General features: G+C 52.3%; 2 protein-coding genes across 2 annotated transcripts; one reads left to right on the forward strand and one right to left on the reverse strand.

Moving 5' to 3' along the window:
- The first annotated feature begins 1,233 nt into the window (after positions 1-1,233).
- Ankrd53 (ankyrin repeat domain 53) lies at positions 1,234-7,360 on the forward strand. Its single transcript, XM_037204313.1, has 7 exons — positions 1,234-1,244; positions 1,448-1,753; positions 1,840-1,969; positions 2,263-2,462; positions 4,435-4,599; positions 4,954-5,074; positions 6,641-7,360. Exons 1-7 carry the CDS (start codon positions 1,234-1,236, stop codon positions 7,337-7,339), a joined length of 1,632 nt encoding a protein of 543 aa, XP_037060208.1. The 3' UTR covers positions 7,340-7,360.
- A 573-nt stretch (positions 7,361-7,933) lies between these two features.
- Positions 7,934-14,920, reverse strand: Tex261 (testis expressed 261). Its single transcript, XM_028860331.2, has 6 exons — positions 14,768-14,920; positions 14,124-14,203; positions 12,827-12,980; positions 11,196-11,263; positions 10,556-10,658; positions 7,934-10,441 (listed from the first exon to the last, which is right to left on the reverse strand). Exons 1-6 carry the CDS (start codon positions 14,835-14,837, stop codon positions 10,326-10,328), a joined length of 591 nt encoding a protein of 196 aa, XP_028716164.1. The 5' UTR covers positions 14,838-14,920; the 3' UTR covers positions 7,934-10,325.
- Between the last annotated feature and the right edge of the window lie 7,512 nt (positions 14,921-22,432).

A 22,432-nucleotide genomic window follows, 5' to 3' on the forward strand; every position in this document is an offset into this window, starting at 1 on the left:
CACTTTGCTAACTCTCCCAAACCCTGGCCCAGAGTTAGGGGCCCACACTGCTCCAGGAAAAGCTGTTTTGAAGATTATTTCTATTATTTATTTTTAGATTTATTTTTAATTTTTATATGGATTGATGTTTTGCCTACATGTGTGTATGTGCACCACATGTGTGCCTGGTGTTAGGGGAGGCCAGAAGGTAACTGGAGTTACAGACAGTTGAAAGCTGCCATGTGGGTGCTGGGAGCCAAACCTAGGTCCTCTAGAAAGTCAGCAACTGTTCTTAACTATGGAGACATCTCTCCAGTCCCAAACATTTAAAATAAACATCGTGAAGTCTGTGACAGGAAGGCCCCCTTCAGAGTCCACTTTTGACAAGCTTAAACATCACATGGCTTAGTAATATAATGTACAATGCAGGGGTCTAGAGAAGGGTGCTTCTGGCTGGAGAATCAGTTTTTTTTTTAATTTAGATTTACTTTATGCATATGAGTGTTTTGACTGCATTTATATATGTGCACCACTTACATACTGGATGCCCTTAGAGATCAGAAGATGGCATTGGAAATCCTGGAACTGGAGTTCCAGATGGTTGTGAGCCATCATGATGGGTGCTGGCAACTGAACCTAACCCCTCTGAAAGATTAGCAAGTGCTCTTAACTCCTGAGCCATACTCCCAGCCCAGAGAATGTCTATTTTGTACCTCTGCACATCTTAGGGTACCCTTCTCCTTTCAGTTTTCCTGAGGCACACATATACTCCAAAGGCACATCACAGGCACCCACTTCCCCCAACTGGGCCTTGATGTAGTGGGTCCAGCTTTGATCTGGAAGTACCACCCACTTGGAGGCTTCCGTAACTGGATCCTGGACGCTGGAGGTAGACCAAGCAGAGTTCTCCAGAGAACACTGCCGGACTGCGCTACACCTTTCCCAGACCCTGTAAACTATCCCTTCACTTGTAAGTTACCCCACAAAATAAACCTCCCTTTTAACTACGTGGAGTTGCCTTAATATTTAAACCAATACCTTGCCCCTTAGTGTCTACTGTGTTCTAATAATGCTAACTCTGGAATGCAGAGTTGCATGCAGGCTTACACCACCATGTCTGGCACTTTTCTGAGATAAGATCTGACCGCGTAGCCCGGGCTACCCTGGAACTCTGTATCCTTCCATTTCCCAAGAAAAGCACCGAGTGGAGCGGTTCTGCGTTGGAAGGCCTGTGTGACGTAGCGGTTGTCCATTATGCTGCTGCTGTGAGGACGTAATAATTTAGCTCGTGGAATTTCAAGGGCAGCTAGTTCATAATGCAACTTCAAATACAAACGCATTTCGTGTGTGTGTGGCACCGGACCCTGCTTTCTATGGGCAGAGATGGCCAGATTCCATTTCCCAGTCGCACTTTCCTTTTCATTCCTATGTGATTCCACTATAGACTAAGTGTGTAGTGAGCCCGGAGTGCCGAGTTTCCAGGACTGCGGGCTCCGCCCCTCCCCCAAGTCCTGGCTGGGGCCAAAGGCGGTGGAGGCGCCACCCAGGGGACTGGGGTGGGTCGAGGGCCCCGCCCCGCGCAGCCTTGTGTGCACTGCCGCGGTAGTTCCAATCCCCGCGCGACCTCTGTGAGCGTTGCTACCCCGAGGCGCAGGGCAGGGTCCTTGCGTTCCGGAAAGGGCTCGGGCAGAAAAGAGAAGTCCAGTTCCGCTGCACCGGGCAGCACACAGCAGACAGAACACACACACGATCCCGAGTCCTCCTCGCAGCCCAGGTGGGCAGGTGTGCGGGCCGGTACGGGGCGGGGAAACCCGGGGAGGTTCCCAGCCCTCCCACTCACCCCAGCCCGGCCAATTCTAGCCCTTCAGAGTCGTCGAACTACAAAGCGATTCCAAGCCACTCCGAGTTGTTCGCAGCCTCGGTGGGCAATGTAGACTGGCTTCGGTTCTGCCTGAATCGGGAGCGCAAGGAGATCACAGTCGACGACAAGGTAAAGCCTGCAGCGTGGAGGCAGGGACTGAAATTCCCCAACACCTGAGAGAGGCTACCAGATGAACTGCCGCTGAGGAGCTCCGAGGTGACTTTTTCTATGCCTTGGTCCTAATTACCCATCCATAGAAGGCCCATTTGGAAGCAGAGAGGTAGGGGGATGAAGGATGAAGGACTGTGAGCCCCTCCAGCGACACAGGGAACAAAGAGGGCAACCCCAAGACAGAGGCAGGGTTGTGGGCCCCGCCCCAATCCTGCTGAGCCTTCTCCTGCGCTCTCCACGCCACTCCTCAGGGCTTCACAGCCATCCACTTCGCAGCGCAGAGAAGCAAGCTTTCCTGCCTTCAGGTCTTGATAGAAGAGTACAAGTTCCCTGTGGATTTGCCTACCAACAACGGCCAGACGCCCCTGCACCTAGTCATCCATAAAGACAACAAGTCGGACATCCTCCCCTGCATTGACTACCTGCTTAAGAAAGGGGCGGCCATCGACTCGTAAGTCCAGCCTGCTATTGGAGAGACACTTGGGACTCTGGGTCGCCAGGCAAGTGGAGTCTTGCAGGACGAGATGAGGGGTTCTGCCTGAAGAAAGCAGTCAAGGAACCCACTTAGTGTCCTGGTTCTTAAGAGACTGAGCATCCAGAGAGGGCAGATCCGATTCTCAAAATCTTGGCTCAGGCCAACTGTGGGTCTGCAGGAGCCTCAGTGCCCTCGTCCCCACACTCAGGAGTACACAGATAGCATGTGGGCTTGGGAAGCCTTGCCGATCCCCGGGTATTTCTAGTTTGTAGCTTAGTGTGGGAACTGGCTGTCTTTGGTTGAGACAGGGAGGCTGAGTGCCTGTGCCACAGAGCTGTTGTGATAAAGGATTTGAGTTAGAGGCGGTTGTGTGCCGGGAACCAATCTCGGGTCCTGCAAGATCCGTACATTCTCTTAACCGCTGAGCCATCTCTCCAGCCATACTTCCATGACAAGGACAATGCATGGCACACCAAGAGACTGCCTTGCTCTCCCAGAGTCCTAACCAAGCTTTCACGGTGTGCTAGCAAGCACCACACCCAAGCTGGGAGCATCGCAACAGACACAGGAGCCCATCTCTGCCCTCACAGAGCTGACTTTCTGGTGACTGGACAGTGTGCTAATTGCAAATAAATGAACGAATGGCCAGAATTCCGAGAGCTGGGTTATGAAGAGAACAATGGGGTGATGGGGTGGGAGCCCTGGGGAAGGGTCTATCTAAAAGAAGCAATAACTTCTAAGAAAGCAGCAATTCCTTTTTTTCATTATTTTTTGAGTGCTTCATGTGGTCCAGGCTACCCTCAAACTGGCTATGATAGCCAAGGAGGATATTGAACTTCTGATTCTCATGCCTCCACTTCCCAGGTATGCATCACTACACCTGGTTTGATACGGTGCTGGGATTGAACCCAGGGCTTTATGTATGCTAGGCAGCATATTCTGTCAAAGGAAGTGCATCCCCAGCCCCAGGAGGTGACATTTAATTGCAACCTATAGAGACTGAAGAGATAGTTCAATGGGTAAAGCACCCATTGTGCAAATGTGAGGACCTGAGTCCAAATCCTCAGCATCCATGTAAATGCCAGTTGGGCATGGTGACCTTCCTGTGATTCCAGCCAATGGGAGACAGAGACAAGAAATCCCAAGCAAGATGGCTAGCTAGACTAGCTGATTCAGTGTGCCCTGAGTTCAAGTTAGAGAGACCATGCCTGTACATATAAGGTGGAGGACAACAGAGGAAGACACCCAGTGTCAACCTCTGACACACACACACACACACACACACACACACACACACGCAATGCACATGCGCACACACATGCACACATGCATGTACGCATGCACATGCACGCACACATGCACACATGCATGTACGCATGCACATGCATGCACACATGGGCACACACACCTACACACACATGTGACGATGCATACACACATATGCACACCACACACATTAAAATGAACTTCAATCTGAGGACCAAGTGAGCCAACCTTGCCAAAAGCCAGGGAGGAGCCAGATTTGGTGGTACATATCTATCTGTACACTCAGCTCTCAGGAGATGCAGACAGGAGGGTGAGGGGTTCAAGATCATCCTTGGCTACCTAACAAATTTGAGATCAGCCTGTACTACAAGAGACCTTGTCTCAAAAATCAGACAAAAGCGGATGAGATTGACAGCCCTGAAGCAGCCCAGGGAGCCTCCAGGCATATTCATATTACAGCCTCCTAGCTGTCATATTCAACCACATCCTCTACTTAGATTTGCACTGCTCAGCTTAGAGAAGAGAAACTGGAGGCCTGGTGAGGAGCAGGGTTATGGACAGGATCCCTCACGGTGGTGGCAGAGTGGGCACTGGAAGCCTGCCCACTCCGGCTTACCTGCCTATCTGATGCCCTTCCCCTTCCCTCTGCCCTTTGCCCTTTGCCCTGTGGTATACCTCACAGTAAGACATGCCATGGCTCTACACCCTTGCACCTGGCTGCCCGCAATGGCCTGCTGGGATGTATGAAGATCCTGGTGCAGAATGGGGCCAATGTGCACGCCCAAGATGCCATGGGCTGCAAGCCCTTTGACTACTGCAAACTCTGGAACCACCGCAGCTGTGCCCGGTGAGCCTGTGACAACCGTACCAGCTGCTGTTCCTTCTGGCGAGGCCCTTCCCCAGAACTGAGCCCCTAGGGGGAGGGTTGAGGAGGCAGGTGGCAGGATATTGTCCACATGGGTTTGGCCTGACCTCACCCCTTTAGATTGAACACTGCCCTCCTTCTTTGCTTTTCCCCTCCCCCAACTCTCCATCAGAAACTTTCCTCTTCTCCCTCAGAGGGTCCCTGGGCATAGGATGAGGGTGCCTTGCTCTTCTCTGCTCTGGCAATTCCACTCATCCCACCCTGGCCCTCAGTGCCCCACCCCGAGGGCAGCCCAGTTAGTTACTGTAATATGCCACACCTTCATCTTGGTGCCAGGTTCTTGAAGGATGCCATGTGGAAACAGAACAAGAAGGACTTTGCCCGAGAAATGGGGAAACTGAAGACCCTGAAGAGGAAGCTGACCGTTTTGGAGCGCCGCTACCTGACTGAGTATCAAGTAAGGGGGAGTCCGCCCCCCCCAACCCCCGGGGCTGGGCCCTGCTGCCAAGTGAGAGCAGTCGGAAGACTCCCTCACAGAAGGAACCCCGCCCCCTCCCAGATCCTCCCTTATAAACCACTCCTTCAGGCCAAAGGTCTTGTCCTGTGCCAGAAAGCGAATGCAGCCTGAATTATGGGGCATTGAGATATCCTACCCTCACTATGCACGAGGCTCCTGCCAGGCCCTGCAAGTCCAGCCAGGCAGGGTCTCTACTCAAGGAGCTTAGTGCTAGGGAGGGGTAGGTTATGCTCCTGGAGAGAGTCAAGGAGGGTGCCTGAAGGGATGCCAAGGAGGTGTCTTTGAAGATGGACAGGCATCTGATATCCATATGGAGCAGGGAAGGAGCGACCCACAGAAGGAGTCACCGTGCAGAACACATGGGGCACACGGGAGCATCCCAGAGGCAGAAAACAGCAAACGTAGGGATCAATCAGACTCTAGATTAGACCGACTAGAGGCTTGGCAAGGGTCCAGAGCAGTGAAGCGCTTTGGCTAGTGAACATGGCGGGGGAGGGCTCAAGCAGAGGCCATGGGGGGCATAAAAACACTCAGACAGGACAGGACACTTGGAGGGAGCTGGGACTCTCCCTTCCTCGCCCCCTACCCCCTGCTCTGTAGAGCAGACTGGCCTGGAACTCAAGAGCATGGATTCCTAAGTGAATCCTACAGTGACTTCAGGGCCCTGCCAGTGTCCCAGCTGAGCCTCTCTTCATGATGTCCTCCCTGTCTAGGTCACCCAGCCCTTACAGCTGTCAGGTTTTCTGTTGACCCTACCCCTACTCAGCAGACCTCCCCTCAGGATCCTCTTGTTGGCCTCAGTGGACCACATGACCACTATTCTTCCAATGACTAGAAGGAAGAGCAAGCCAGGTGCCGCCTGACTTAGGACTGGGCAAGGCTGACGGAATTAGGACTCCTGGCTTAGCCTAATCGGTCTGCCTCTAGAGCTGGGTCAATCTCCAAAGCACCCAGTTACTTAGCAGCCGTGGAGGAGTGCGGCACTGAGACAACAGGGTGGGGACACAGCCACACGGGACAGTTTCAGTAGCAGCGGTGGCAAAGACAGCTCTGGCTGAGTCCCCAGCCCTCCAGCACCCAGTCCGGCCACGAGCTGCTCTGTCCTCCTCAATGTCACTCCCAGAAGCCCGTGCACCTTCGTTACTTCCAGCCAATGCCAGGCCTCCTAGCTCTTCCTCTTTTCTCCTTCTGCGGACAACCCAGAGCCATCAGAGGGTAGGACTGACCATCTCCTTGAGGCTGGGACTACCTCTAGGGGAAGTGAGGAGGCCTGCAAACTTGAGGTTGTCCCTAGGGAGGACTTTGTCCTCAAGCTGGAGGTCTCCTATGAAAGTTTTGGTCTCCTCCACAGCCTGGGAGCCCCGTCAGAACAAGGGATGCCTACTCTCTCAGAGCAAGGCTCACATAAAGCAGCAACTTGCCCACTAGGCCTGGGGTTTCCCAGGGCGCTGGCCTCAGGGTCTCCTGTCCGTAAGTGCCACTGCCCTGTGGCCTTTGTTGTTGCAGAAAGAACAACAAATTCTGAGAGAGGCCCATTTCAGAACATGGCTCCAAGGCAAGCTGCAGAGCCGGCCCCAGAGCTCCGCTGAACCCAAACAAGAGGCCGGTGTCCAACCTTGGTCATTGGCCCTCTCCCAGACTCTAAGATCCCAGTTCATCAAAAGCTTCCCGACTTATCCTTCCGTGGAGGCTCAACTGCAAAGCTTGCCCTCACCTGTGGTGACACCCAAGCCCATCTACAAGCAGCAGAGCACCATCAGTCGGCCCAAGTTGTGGAATCTTAGCAATAACCCCGTCAGCTCCCCGGTCACAAAGATTGACTGTCCTCAGGGTATACGCCTGGGCGTGCACCCAGACCCCTGCAAGGAGCATGACTTCTGCAGATTCGTGGAGGTGACTCGGAATTCCCTGGGAGGTGCATGCCTGTACACAGTGGACAACCACTCAGTGACACCTGTACCCCGGCTGCCTTTTGAGGTGATGGTCCGGGTGCTGTACCCCAGGGCTCAACCCTACAGGATGAAAGTGCCCCAGGGCTTATATCCACTTGACATCCTCAAAGTGCCCCAGAAACGGCATTTGGGAGATACCTGTAGCAATGCATTGGCTATGAGCCTGCGTGAGACATTTGATGAACCCTTCCTGGCTACCCTGAAAGCTTGCCCAGCTGGAGGGGCCCCACCCTCCAAGGGAGTTCTCACATAAAGTTGTTTTGGAACCCTCCTGGCGAAGGCGGAAGTGTTGATTCATATTGTGGCGGAAGGACTGGAGAGATACCTATGGCGTTCTCATTCCCAAGGACAGGTGCCGCCCTTACTCCCTCCTCCCAAGAGCACACATCTTAGGCTTACCTTTTCTCTACAAAGAAACTGCCTGCCTCCCTGGGATGTATACATCTGGACAGAGAATAAGATTCAGTAGAGGGCCGATCATGTCCTGGGACAGAGCAATGTAAAGGTAACCCTCTGGTCCTCACCGCTCCAGCTTAACCTACCCCTGGCACACAAGGGACAAGGCTTCCAGAACAGGGCGCCCCTAGGAATTCTGCCACCTCCCCTTCCTGTCTGCTGCAGACCCTGACTGGGGATGAGGAACAGGGAATGTGATATCCAGTACCAGGCTTCTCTGCCCATGTGCCACTGCCTGGTTCTCCGGGTCCCACTGAGGTGTGTGAAGCCACGGTTCCAGGAGGCAGGGCAGCATTTCTGCCAGGAGAGAAAGCCCTGTGGCTTTGATGGGAGACTGGTCCAGGAAGCCACCCTGCACCCCAGCGGTCCCTTGTTACACACTTACAACTCATTCTTTAAACAAAACATTTATTGAGCGCTTTCCATGGGCCAGGCGCCAAAATCAGGTAGTTGATAATACAAAAATCCAAGGGCTTTCCCTGCCCTCAAGGAGCTTCCAGTCTTGGGGGGGGGGGGCAGACCATACCACAGGCCAGTGAGCCTAGAGGGATCTGTGTGGCGGCTGGGGCTAGGGGAGGACAGGGGCCATTCAAAGCTCCTTGGAGGAAATCGAATCTAAGAGGAATGTGGCAAACTACCAAAGTGAGCAGAGGGAAGGATGTTAAAGTGGCCGGAGAGCCATGGTCTCTGCATACAGGAGGCGGGGGCCCAGAGGTACTAGTCAAGTGATGAGGCCCGCAGGGACCAGGACACCAGGAGCCTCACACACATGCTAAGGAGTCTGGACTTTATCCTGAGGGCAGTGGAGAGCTGGGGAAAAGTTGGAGGCCAGGAAAGACTTGGCCAACTGTGCATTTTAGAAAACCTACTCCAGCTGGCCACAGGACAGAGAAACACAGGGGACGGACTGTCAGCACAAACTAGGTGAAAGATGGCAGTAGGAGCGGCTCCCAGGAAGAGACACTAAGAATAGACCGGATGTAGGGCAGAAAGAGAAAGCCAGAGCCTGCCTGGCTCCTGAGCCATCATGGGACCAGGGCAGGTACTAGAAAAAGCAGGTGAACAGAGCAGATTTTGAGGTCAAATGATCTCTGTCCCCAGAAGGCAGAACTGTGGCTGAGAAGTTACAGAGGAAGTGGGGCTCAAGGCTGGCCCTGGCTTCCTCCACAGTGTCCCTAAAGCCACCATGGGCTTCCTCGGGCAATTCATAGCACAGCCAAAGAGCAACTGTGTGCACAGGGCAAGAGAAAAGCCACTACAGAAACGGAAAGGACAGGGAGGTAGAGGGACAGGCAGCCACAGAAGTGCCAGGGAAGCGAGTCAAGAAAGCAGACCACCAGCTCTCAGCCACCCCCGGACCCGGTAGGGAACGTGATGACTCCACCGGGGTTAGCCTGGGAAAGCCCCTGCCCAAGCACTGACCAGCAGGTAGGGTGAGCAAAGATAGAGAAGTGGGCAGCAAGGCCAAATGGAGCCAGTCTCAGGACGCTGAAGGGCAGCAGCCTCGGGTCCTAGACATACTTCACCCACCGAGAGGCAGAAATAGGTCTGGCGAGCTCACCTGCAGCTGCAAAGCAAAATTCAGGGAATGGCAGGCTGAGACTCAACAGAAACGTAAGAGCCAACGGGATGAAGGATGCATGAGATAGAGATGTTCACCACAGGGGTCTTCCCCATGCCTGTCCATCGGGGCACCTGCCAGACTCACTGTGAGGTACGGATTCGGCCAGTGGTAGCTCTCGTGGGGCCTTCATTCCATGTACTGCCGAGCCCTCGCAAGGCACTGTAGTTGGAGTGCAAGGTCAACAGATGCTGGTCTGTCCCCAGGATGGGGCCCACCTTCTTAGAAGGCAGAGCTCACATCCCTCCAGGAGCCAGAAGCACACGCGAGTGTGAGGCCAGTGTGCTCTGAGCGGCCGGGCAGCCTCTCCCAATCCCATTTCTCAAGAAACAGGCCACAGCCTAGGCTGCCCAGAAGCCAATTTTTATTTTTATTTTTTCATTGAGCCTGAGATAGAATTCACCAAGAAACCTCTCCTTTTCCTCAAAGGAAGACATAAATAGGATATTGTAGATGGTCTTCTGCATCTCTAACCCAGTCCCAACTGTTTCTGCTCCCTCCCATCTGGACGATCACAGTCTGGGGCAAGGAAGACATGGACAAAGAGGGAGGAGCCTCAGAAAAACTGCCGTTATCCACTCATCCTCATCTCTGCTCCCTTCCCACTTAGGGCCACAAGAATTCCTTCAGAAGGGCAAGAGCCAGAAGATGAGTCCCTGGAGTAGAAGGCTAGCCCAGTCTAGGCAGAAGGATAGCGGGCAGAGAGAAAGATGAACTCCTGGGGTGTTAAGGCAAACAGTGCCACCTAGAATGTTTATTCAAAGGGGAATCCGCATTGGACAAGACCCACAGTTCGACAGCAAAACGCACTTTTCCCAGAAGTGCCAGCCCTCAGCTCTTCCCTATGGTCACCTGCCTGAGAACTTGCTGTCTCTTCCCCAGCGGCATCGACCCTTCCCTGCCTACCCCATCTGAGCCAGACCCGACTCTGGGAAGGGGAGGGCTGGGGACGTAGCCTCTTAGCAAAGCAGGCTCTGCTACCCTCTCTGGTGCCCTTGGCAGCATTCAAGCCCCCCCGGAGGGTAGGGATGGGGCTTCAGAACAGAGGGAAGGGAAACCTGGGCTGGCAGAAGACACCCTCCAGGCTCCCAGGCACCATGAGCCCAGAAGCCCAGGGGCCTGGCTCTACTGGTCTTGCCCCCCACATGCCCTCCCCAAAGGGTCAGTATATCTTCTGCCGACTGGGTAGGATGGCCTCTTTGATGAAGGAGAAGACAACCAGGATGCCTAAGCGCTTGCCGCGCTTGCCTTTGGTGAAGTAATTGGAGACCACGTCATCTGTGGAAACACAGGCAGGTGTGTCCATCACCCAAAGCCCCAGTGTTCTCTCACAGGGCTGGCACCAGCCACCCCCCCCACCACCACCACCTGACCTCACAAACCCTTCCTCACCTCCCGGCTGCATGGTGGAGGGCAGGACGTTCTCCCCAGCTGAAAGCGATACGAAGAAGGCGAACGGGATTATCCACAAGCAGAAGGTGAAGTAGGCCAGGACCTGGTGACAGGAGAGACTGAGGAGAGCCCCAGGGGCGCCCCCCAAGGCCCACCCCATCCCTGCAGGGGCTAGCACTCAGGGAGAGGGCAAGTATGGCGGTGACTGAAGGCAGTCCCTCCCCAAAGGGACACTGTTCTCGGGGGGTTTCAGGCAGGAGGAATTCTGGGCAGGAATGGATGGAGCTGGGGGCTGGAGGGTTGCCACCCAGTCCTGTCTTGTGAGGTCTGGGTCACACAGGCCAGCCTGGTGCCCCTCCCAGACTTGAGATGAGCTGACGGGGGCACCCAAAGGACTCATGGTGGGGAAGGGGACAGTGTCGGTCCACCTCAGCCAAAGGGACCCCTTCTGTCCCTCAGACAGCCTGCCTTCCAAAATCATCATGGTTTTTGTTTTGAAAAAAACAAAAAAAAAAAATATGGTTCCTGAACGGGCCAGTTTTGGATCACAGCTACACTCACAGAGCAGATCGGGTAAGTCCCTTCACTCCTCCATCTCTGCCACTATGTGTATATGAGCTAGACGCTGGGGACATCTTACCTCAGAGAAAGGATAATATTCTTCCGCAAAAAACTGAAATGCCAGGTAATGGTTCACCACCACTAGCCCTGTGGGGACGAAGAGTCTGATCACTGTGTGTTCACCAAATCTAGAAGGCCCCAAAACTGGAGCTCCAAGCCTTGACTCTGCACCGACTCACAGCATGGCTCCGTCTAGAACTCAGTCCCCATCTGTTCAGAACGGGTGCTTAGCCCCAACTTTCTCAGTGCAGAGGGTAGCAGGAATAGAATCAGAAGGTAGCCTGGAACATTCTGGCGTGCTATAAAAACACGTTTGTGTGTGTTACGTAATCCAGGATCATGCCATTGCTCTCCCAAGAGCAGCAGGTGACGGGAGGACATGGGCAGGCAGAGCACACACCACCACCACGGCAGACTCCACTCCACACTGTACAGCTGGGAGGAGGTCTCCTCAGAGACGTGTACAGCCAGGGTTCCTCGGAAAGCTACAACGGGAGGAGGCACACCGGTCTACACTGGTATGCTCCGGCCCCATCAACTCTTCCCTCGTGTGCACAACTTCACGAAAAAGAGCAAGTCAAGGGACAGCTGCTGAGGGGCACAAGGCCCAAGCGGCCTCCACGGCAGGGTAAAGGGCATGCACCAGAAAGACCACCCCCATACCCACAGCCGCCTGTCTCAGTTTTCCCCTTTACCATGAAGACAGTACTCTGCTATGTCACGCACAAGGCTGAGGGACATCAGACGGCACCTGGTGCCCACGACGTCCCTCAGAAAAACTCCTTCAGGCACCCAAATGGCAGGCCAAGGGAGTGCCGTAAGGAAGCCAGAGGAGCCTTCTGGTGACCAGAGCTCCTCTGTGGGAGACACACGAGGGGCCTGGTGCTGAACAAATTCTGAGGTAAAACCACACCTGGCATGGAGAGATGCCTAGCTCTAACAATCTGCCTTTCTGTGGATAACATTCAGAATCTCCCCCTAGATACAGACATGTAGCTAAAAGCTCACCCCATGCCATCTGCCGTCTTGACCCAGGCTATGGTGAGGAGAGACTACCGTGCCCATGACCACTTTCTAAAACCGTTCTCATGAACATCCGTGTACATCTGTGACCACCGAATGAACCAACTGGGTCTGACAAAACAGGGAAGGCCCAGGGATGGGACATGACTTTCTGGGGACAGAAAAAGTCATGGGGCCAAGGATGAAGGCAGGACCCAAGCCTGAGGCAGTGGAACCTCTGGCCATGTGGTGAGGAAAGGCAGCTAGCTCCAAGATGTCGTCGCAGTGATCGGGAGCTGTCTATCTGCCAAGCCAGCTCCATGCTTTCCAAAGGGCCCAAGTGGCTTCTTGAAGGTGAGAATCACTTGGCCTACAATGTGTCTTCTCTACTTTCCCAAGCCCTCCTTCCACTCTGCCTTTTTGATAAGGTCCTCCTGGCTGGAGCCCCTCCCCGATGAGGGCTGGGCCCTGGGCAGAGACAGGCTCTAGGGTCCTCAGGAATAAGAAGCCATTTCCCCCAAGCAGCCTAGCCTCCCGGAGGACCTCGGCGGCTCCTTAGCTGCTCCCCTCCTCAGTCACCCCCTCAGTGTCTGGGATGGAGGGCCCACATCCGGTCACATCAAGTCCTCTCTGCTCGTCCCCTCTCACCGCATGACAGGATGAAGTTAGGTGATGTCAGCATGATGAAGGGGAAGGTCTGGAGAAGGCCAAAGTAGACGAGGTTGGTGAAAAGGCCCACGCCAATCATGCTGGTGGGGAAGTGCTCAAAGACGTAGAGGCCGATCAGGACGGCTGTGGAGAACTGAAACAGGCAGAGGCACTTGCTGCAGGGGGCCATCAGACCACCTGTACCCCAGCCCCAGCCCGCTACAAAGGGACTTTGCTTTTCTTGGTTCACAGACACTGCCACAGCCACCCTCAGCTGTCAAAGGTGGCATCTTTGAAGGTCACTTCTAAAAGATTTTTGACAGTGATCCAAAGTAAGAAAAAACCATTTTACACAGCACTCCACCACACACCCATCCATATGCATGCAGAGCTCACACTCAATTGGTCGTCCTAGTCTTTACAGTTATCATATTTTGGGAGCTGGGGATCTAACCACAGGCCACATGCACGCCCATCACCCTCCACTTCCTATTTCGTATTTTCCTTGAATGCTGAGCATGATCTACCGAATCAATTACATGAACCCAGGAATGAATCCAGCCAGCAGCCTGAGAGAGGCTTCAGCTGTCAGTGGTGAAAGGTCTAATTTGCCATACCAACCACACCCACAGGCTGAGCCAATGAACTGGCTGCAGCCCCGTCTTTACACATACTACAACCCCAGGCTACGTGCACAAGGCAAGTAGCTGCAGAGAGTAGGTGAGTGAGAGGTGAAGAACTTCTCTGTCCACACACATTCCCACAGCAACCCCAGCCTCCCTCACAACTGCTGGAGAACAGCCTTCCTACAGCCTCGCTGGCAGTGGCAGGGACCACGTCTTCAGGAAATGAAGCCTCCCAAGAGGCAAGAGAAAGGCCAGGCATGCTGCTCCCTTAGGACCAATCACTCTGATTAGAAAGAGGGCGAAAAATAAGCACGACAAACTGTCCTTAAGGTCGCAGTAAGTTCTAAGCCTGAACTGGGGGTGGGGATCTGGGGCTGGAGACAGCGTGGGAAAGAGCCATGTGAAGGCAAAACCACGAGACCTGTCATTCCAATAGCTCCACCATCACCTTAAAGGATGCAGTAGGCTGCAAAACAATGCCACACAAGGATGGAGGGCCGGGGTGATTTGGACCCAGGAGTGCAGAGTGCAGGGCAAGGGAGGTAGGAGGGATACCCTCAGAGCCTGGGTTCTCAGCACCACAGCAGTTCCAAACCAAACAGCCCCCACTTCCTGCTTCCGAGGCGGGGCAAGCAAGCCCTGGGTGACTCCAGGGAAAAGCTGCCACTTACCCAAATCATGTATTTGATGATTCTGCTGGTGGCCACTGTATACTCTTCTATCAGCTCTGCCAGGTAGTACAGTCCAGCCGCTGAGTTGGCGGGGGTTGGGGGGTGGGGTGGGGTGTGTCACAGGAGGGGACAAACAGGAAGAGTTCAGCCAGGGCCACTCCCACCGGGCTGCTCATCCCGTAAGTCCCCACCAACCCTCTCCAGACTTCAGGAAGTCAGGAAGAAGCTAAAGCACCCCTGTGGTGCCCTTCCCATCTGCACAAACAGAACTTTGCCAGGACAACAGAAAGACTGGATTTGACTGCACAACATAGGGTTAACCTCTGCCCCAGGAACCTTAAACTTCAGTCACTCAATCAATACCTGCAGAACACTTAGCTTACAGGCCGGGCGCTGTGCGCTAGCACACAGCCGGGTGAGACAGACAGGGGCCTTTCCCTGCCCCGGCTAGAGGGGACAGGTAGAGGGGGCAGCCCATGGCCCAGAGAGCAAGGATGCGTCTCGGAGACCATGCATCCCCTCCGGAAGGTTTGGCCGAGGTCCAGCAGGACCAGCTCGGGGTCGCCCGCACCCAGCTGCAAAGCACAGCAGCGGTTGGCAGCTCGGGGCACCAGGGTGCTCGCGGCCCGGGTCAGCGCTCTCACCGACGGCCAGAGTGATGAATGCCACCTGGATGAACAGCGACAGCCAGCTCAGCACGTACATGAACCACATGGCGCCCCCCGGGCGCCGGGACGGGCCTGCGCGGTCCGGCTCCCGCGACACTGAGCGGCGGCCGCCGTACTGTCCCCGCCCCACGGACGCCGAGAGGAGCAAGCAGGTCGGAGCACCGCCGCCCCTGCGCTCCGGCCAAGCCCGCGAGCGCCGCCAACCGGCGCGGAGGATCGAGCTCGCGCTGCACCCTGCACCGAGAGTCCACACAGAGCCCAGGTTACTGGGACCAAACCAAGCCCAGTCCTCCAATCCTGCTCCGCACGGACATGGCTTTTCTGGGAAAGGGAGTTACCGTATCTCAGGTCACACACCAGGAAGCCGAATAGTCCGGAATCCCGGGTGCCTTTAAACGGTCACCTTCTATCCTAACTCTCCCTCTAGGCTTAGTTCTCTCGAACACAGTACAGGTCTGCACCTTTGCATCGGGACTAAGTAAGGCTACCGCTAAGCACTGACCGCACTTGGACACCGCAGGCGGTTATCTGAGAGAGCACCCCCTAGTGGCTGACACAGGCAAGCTCCGAGTGCTGGTATGCCTCTTAACTCAGACTTCCTTATTTTCAGGCCAGGTCTCAGAGCTCGGGCTGTCCTCCCATCTCCGCCTCTCAACTGGAAGGATTTCAGATATGTGCCTGCTGTGGATATCGCTCTATATAAACACTGATGGCCAGAGACCAGACAGGAAGTATAGGCGGGACAAGGAGAGAGGAGAATTGGGGAAACAGGAAGAAGGAGGGAGAGACACTGCAGCCACCGCCAGGATAAGCAACATGTAAAGACACCGGTAAGCCACAAGCGACGTGACAAGGTATAGATTTATAGAAATGGGTTAATTTAAGATAAAAGAACAGTTAGCAAGAAGCCTGCCACAGCCATACAGTTTATAAGTAATATAAGCGTCTGAGTGATTATTTTATACGTGGATTGTGGGACTGTGGGGCTTGGTGGAACCTGGAGAGAAGCCCTCCGACAACATGTGCCACCATGAGAGGGCAAAATAAAAATTTGTTTGTTTTGTTTTTTAAGACAGGGTCTCTATGTAGTCCTGGAATCTGCTATGTAAATCGGGCTAACCTCGGACTCACAGAGATCATGCCTCTGCCTCCCAAATCCTGGGATTAGAAGTGTGGACTACCACACTCAGCTCTTTTCTTTATTGAAACAGTCTTATAGGCCCAGACTGGCCTTGAACACACTAACTATGTAGCCTAAGATAACGTGCTCCGGAACCTCTTGTCTTCACCTACTGAGTGCTGGAATTGTGGGGGTGTGCCACCTTATCACACACAGAATCATATTTCTTGATTCATAAAGTAAGGGCACATTCCTAAACAAACAAAAAAAGACCAAGGAATTGGGCTGAAGAGATGGTTCAGTGGCTAAGAGCCCAGGCTGCTCTTGCAGAGGACCCAAGTTCAGTTCCCAGCACACATGTCAGGTGGCTCACAACCACCTGTAAATTCAGGTCAAGGTAGACCTGATGCTTCTGGCTTCATTGGGCATTTGTACTCAAGTGCACATACCCTTACACAGACAGACACATAAACACATACTTCAAAATTAATAGACCACACATGGTGCTGCATGCTGTTAGTCTCAGCCCTTGAGAGAAAGAGGCAGGTGGATCTCTGTGAGTTTGAGGCCAGTCTGGTTTACACAGAGAATTCCAGGTTAGCCAAGGCTACATAGTTAGACCCTGTCTTAAAACAAACAATAAAAATAAAATAACAATTTTTTTTTAATGAATGAAAATGCTTCAAGGAGGGAGGAAATATAAACGTGTCCCCGATACCTCTCCAGAATTGGAGACAACAGAACTCGAGGCCCCTGAAAGCTGAGTGCACCCGTGTTTCAACTAGAACCGGTACACCAGCCGAGTGCTGCTACTTCCCCTGTTTTAGAGCCCAAACTGGCCTGGGCAGCCAGGACTGAAGATCTGAAATCCCTTTGAGAGTAAGAAAGGAGGAAAACCACTGCTTCCTGGGAACCGAGAGGCAAGCAGGAAGAAACAAAAAGCAGTTTCTTCTGCTCCCTCCAGTTCAACTCCACATCACAGGGCTCTGGAATCCTGGGGACCAAGCTGAGCAGGGGTCAGGGTGAGAAGGGCCAAACCCAAGTCTCAATTTGAGGGGGTAAGGACGAGGGGCATTAAATTCCAAGGACTCACTTCAAGAGTAGAGTCTGAGAGATTCAAGGCATCCGAACTGATGGCTGACTTGGTCATGAGCAGAGCCTGTTTGGCACATGTTCTCATTCGGAGGTTGCAGAGAACCCGTTTGCTTTTCCTCATCACACATTTGTGCCCAAATGTGTGGAGAGAGGAAGGTAACTAGCTCAACCCCAGATAGATCTCTTCCTTGGAAATCAATGACCGAATGAATCACTTCTTGGCCTTTTTGCTAAAATCAAGGTTAGAAGATGCTAAGTGCTGGCAATTTCCACTCTATTACTCTGTGCCAGATATGGTCCTAAATGATTCAGATGAACTGACCCAGTTAGCATCACATCTAGAGCAGGAGATGCTACTATTAATTACTGTCTCTGTCTCACAGACAAGAAACCAAGACACAGAGAGCTTCAATTCCCATCCAAATCCACATAGCTAGTACCAGGGGGAGCCAGGGTTTGAATCTGGACAGCCCGGCTCCAGAAACTCTTGTATAATATTAAGAGGACAGCCTTGATATTACACTTCCTGGGGGCCCAGGAGAGAGAACTGCGAATGGCAAGAACTATTTTTGGGAAAAGAATCTCAGCACACCGAGCTCTTTGTCTGTCTACTTTATTCCTCTGGGATAAGGTCCTGTCTACACAGCTTCAGTTCTGTCCTCCTGCCCCCCAGCTCCTTTTTTGCCTGATTTCTCTCTATATTTATCTACTGTTCCCTCTAAGTTCTATCTTAACTCTCTCGTCTTAATTCTGCCTCATCTAGGTCCTTTTCATCTTGTTCTTACCCAGCTAGGACTTCCCCATCTGCCTCTTCCTCATCTTCCATCTTGTCCACATGTTCTCTCTGGTCAAAACCCTCCTTATCCCTCTCAGTTCTCCATCCTCAAGTTCTTCACTCCTCTCTTCCTCTCCATCTCCTTGTAGCTAGAGTTTTCCTGCCTTGCCCACAGTCAGGGCAAATCTTTGTCACCTGCCAGTCCCACAGCCGCTCAGACCCAACCAAGTAAACACAGAGACTTATATTGGTTACCAACTGTATGGCCGTGGTAGGTTTCTTGCTAACTGTTCTTATAGCTTAAATTAATCCATTTCCATAAATCTATACCTTGCCACGTGGCTGGTGGCTTACTGGTGTCTTCACATGCTGCTGGTCATGGCGGCAGCTGGCAGTGTCTCTCCACCTCAGCCTTCCGCTTCCCAGAATTCTCCTCTCTCCTTGTCCCACCTACTTCCTGCCTGGCCACTGGCCAATCAGTGTTTTATTTATTGACCAATCAGAGCAATTTGACATACAGACCATCCCACAACATCTCCTCATACCTCTCAGTTCTATGTCTCCTTCTCTGAAAATAAAACTGCCTCTTTATCCCATTGACCCTTATCTGTCCAAGCTATCTGCCATTTTTCTGCAGGGTGGGAGAAAGTGTGCTCAGTTACTAGGCAACCTGTGTACAGCTAGATGCCCTCTGGTGATAGTTAAAGGGAGATCTGGAACTAGAGATAAGATTTGGAAAAGGAGAAAGTTAAGCTTAATTGGCACATCTGTCAGACCTTCTCAAACAGGTAGTCTGGATGCTTTCTGTTCTTAGAGAGTACAGAGATATCTCTGATAAGGTACTTTCCTCCATCTGGGGATGGACCTGGCCGGATGCTGCCAATGACGATAATTACAGGGAAGCTTGAACTGAGGTTCTGGCTGTGCATAGCTGTCAGTGCAGGTTATCTAAATATTCCTAGAAATAGTTAGGTAAGGAGTTGGGGGTCTATAAAGTTAGTAAGGCTGTAAGAAAAGGAGGGTCCGAGCTAAATTGTGCAAAGCTATTACTTAAGGTCCACCTGACCTAGGCAGTGTCTCCTTGTGGAATTGACTGTAATTCAGGAAAGTTATTATGTGGTGGTTTGGACTGTTATTCCTGTTAGTCCTTGAATGTGGCTAAGGGAGATATCTGATTCCAGCGCTAAATGGAGAAGAAACAGATGGGCCTTAGGGAAGGAAGTCTTTCCTGAGGTTGTTCTCCAAATACCTCAAGTGTATATGTCCACACTGTTAGCAATTCTTGGGGAAAAATCAATTGGGACAGTTATGAAGGCACACATGATTTTCATAACAGAAGACAGCTGATATAATATATGATATGATATAATATAATAATATATGATATGATAAGCCAAATAACACCAAAAGCTCCCTGGATTTGGCTTCCTCTGAAGGAATTCCTTGATCCCTCCAGGTAGTAGCTCTGCCATAACCAGCTGAGTTCTTGTGATATATTCCTGTGGCCTGCAGCAGGAAATCATGTGGTTTTCCTTGGCCAGCTGGTTCTACCTGTCCATTTATTTCCTTTCAGCCCAGGTGCTGGGTCCTGCCTCAGTTCCAGGCCTCCTCTTTCCTCTCTAGCTTTATCCTTGCAAGGACGTGTGGACACATCTCACAGTTCTTTCTTTGGCCACCTTTGTTCCCCCAAAGTGTGCCTTTAATAACTCACCTTGTAACATTCTCACAGACTCACAAATTCACTCTGTCTAAGATGAGGGACATTGATGTTGAGCTGTGGTCCCTACTTGGAATCAGATCAGTCTTGATAAGAAACCCGGGGTTGTGTGAGACATGGTGATGGCAAAAATCCCTTAGTTGGAGTTGTTGACGTCTGCCCTCTAGTGGCGATCAGAGGAGTATCCGGGAACTACAGCCAGGAGTGGTTTGGTTTCATGGCCTCTTGAATGGAGTTTTGAGATTTTCCTGCGGGTCTTGCAGTGAGGGCCAGCCAGGGAGCCTGATAGCAGCCACCACACACACATTGCATGCACTTGTGGACAGGGTCCACTTCAGCAGTGGACCTCTGCTGCCCCGTCTTCCCAGGCTGCAGCAATGAATGGTAATGAGAGAGAGAGAGAGAGAGAGAGAGAGAGAGAGAGAGAGAGAGAGAGAGAGAGAGAGATCAGACACCAGTAGACCTGGAGAATCAGGCTCTTCTTTCTTCACATGCCTGACCTCTTTTCCCTGTCGGCTCTCAAGGCCTCCCAGAAACAGCATACGGTGGTGGGAGCCATTGCAGAAGTGTTCCCATCCACGCTTCTCCACTACAAACACACACCATGCCTCTAGTAGATATCTTCTTGTGTAGTGTCCCCCTGCTAGGGGGCCAGTTCTCCCTGTGGTGGTCCATGAAGTGAGTGAGTTTATTATTGGTCTCCTGTGGCAAGTTAACCAGAGCACAATCCCAGAAGGGGGTGAAAAGCAAACTATGAAAGCTCTGACCGCTGCACAGCACACACAAATGATCTGTGATCCATTTGTCCAAGTTACCCGGTGTGCCAGTCCCCACCCATATCCTTATCACACTAGTGAAACGTCCTCAAAGGTTCTGATCATTCTTCAAGCGCTGTCTTCTAATGTGCCAGGCCCAACAAAACCATGTGCAGGAGTGCTGTGATGGATTGAAAAAGAATGGCTTCATAGGCTTATATATTTGAATGTGTGGTCCCCAGCTGGTGGAACTATTTGGGAAGGATTAGGTGGTGTGGCCTTGTTGGAGGAAATGTGTCACTGGGGGTGGGCTTTGAGTTTTCAAAAAACCCATGCCATTCCCAGTTAGCTTCCTGTCTCTGCCTCAAGATGTAAGCTCTCAGCTACTATTCCAGAGCCATGCTTTGATTGCCTGCTGCCATGCTTCCGGCCATGATGGTCATGGACTCGCCCTCTGAAACTGGAAGCTCCCGATAAACTCTTCCCCCTAAAAGTTGTCTCATGGCGTCTTATCACAGCAGAAGAAAAATGACTAAGACAGGTGCACAGGGTTTGGGGGGGGGTGACAAGAAGCCGGGGTGGAGTGGAGATCAGACCCTAGCATATTGTTAAAGCGAAGGTCTAGAGACTGAGAGATCTCTGGAATGAAAGGGTTTATTACAGCCATTACAAAGCCACAAGACAGGAAGACAGGACCAGTCTTGGAACATGTCCCTCCGCCACCAGGGGCAGAACTAGGTGGCAGGTGGAACCACGTCTGCCTTTTCAGTGTGCTCACAGTCACAGCCTGGGCTCTGGCTTCCCTGACGAGCCAGAATTGACCACTGTCCTCAAGTTGGCAACTACAGGGACAAGTGGGAGTGGAAAGCAGAGAAAGGAGACTTAATCAGTGAGGAAGAGGAAGAAAACAGTGAGGTCTAACAACTCCCAAGTCCATCTGTCAGGGACCAGACATGAAGTTTACGTTTCAGTAGAGGACATAGCTAAGCAGCCCTGGCGAGGGTGTGGTCCGCCCATCATTGACCCTTCAGTGTCTCGGTTCCAGGCTCTCTTGCAAGGTGGTCTGACGGGTGTGTGAAATCTCTTTCTGGGCGACAAGCTCCTGCTCTGGCTGGTGTCCATTTCAGCCCTTGTCCTTCTCCCAGTCCTGAGATTCCCTCAGGAAAGCCAGTTTCTTGGCGTCCATTGTCTCAGGACTCTGATGGCCAAGATGAGGGCAGAAGTATGTCTTGAGATCTGTCTTGCTGGGATGACACCCCGGATATTTGATCATGAAAATCTGGGGCTGGTGAGACAGCTCAGTGGGTAAAGGCACTTGCCACCAAGACCAATGACCTGAGTTTTGGGACTCACATGGTGGACGGAAGGAACAAATTCACACAAGCTGTCCTCTGACCTCTACATGTACCCTGGCACACACACACACATGTATACACACACACACACACACACACACACACACACACAAAACCCTAAAACAAATGTAATAAAAACTTTTAAAGGAAAGAAGATATGGGGGAAGAAAGGCTAACTTGCTTATCATGGATCTGTAGATAAGAGGAGAGGGACAAGAAGAAATTGGGCAAAATTTCAGGGACTGCAGGATAGGACAAGGGACTGGAAAAGGTGTCACATGATGAGGTGGTACACACACACACACACACACACACACACACACACACACCATGGCCATCCTCTTGGGAGTTTTGCCTGTTGTCTTGCTTCCTTCCCTGGCCTATAACTAACTTTAGGACATTGGATACTTTTCTATTAGCAACACAAACATTCAGCCAGGTGCACTTGTGTGTGACAGGAGGCATTGGAGTCACGTACTCATCCTAAAGAGAGCAGGCATATCACCCGGGGTGTTAGGCTTGAGTACCCCTAACTTGAGTACCCTTCTTCCTAAGAAAACACCTCTTGTTGGCAGCTGGCGGTGTGTCCTGCTTTAAAACAAAATGCAGCACACACTTGTAACCCCAGCATTTGGGAAGTAGAGACAAGAGCACTGTGTGCAGTCAGCTCAGCTACACAGTTTCAAGTGAGTCAGGGACACACAGAGAGACTTTGTTTCCACTGTGTGTGCTGGCATGTGTGCATGTCTCCAGGTGTATGCACACATGTATGCACAGGGATGTGGAGGCCAAAGGTTAAAAACGGTATTGTTCCTTGCTGTTTT

The sequence above is a fragment of the Peromyscus leucopus genome, chromosome 3, assembly GCF_004664715.2.
Source record: "Peromyscus leucopus breed LL Stock chromosome 3, UCI_PerLeu_2.1, whole genome shotgun sequence".
NCBI classification, from domain to species: Eukaryota; Metazoa; Chordata; class Mammalia; order Rodentia; family Cricetidae; genus Peromyscus; species Peromyscus leucopus.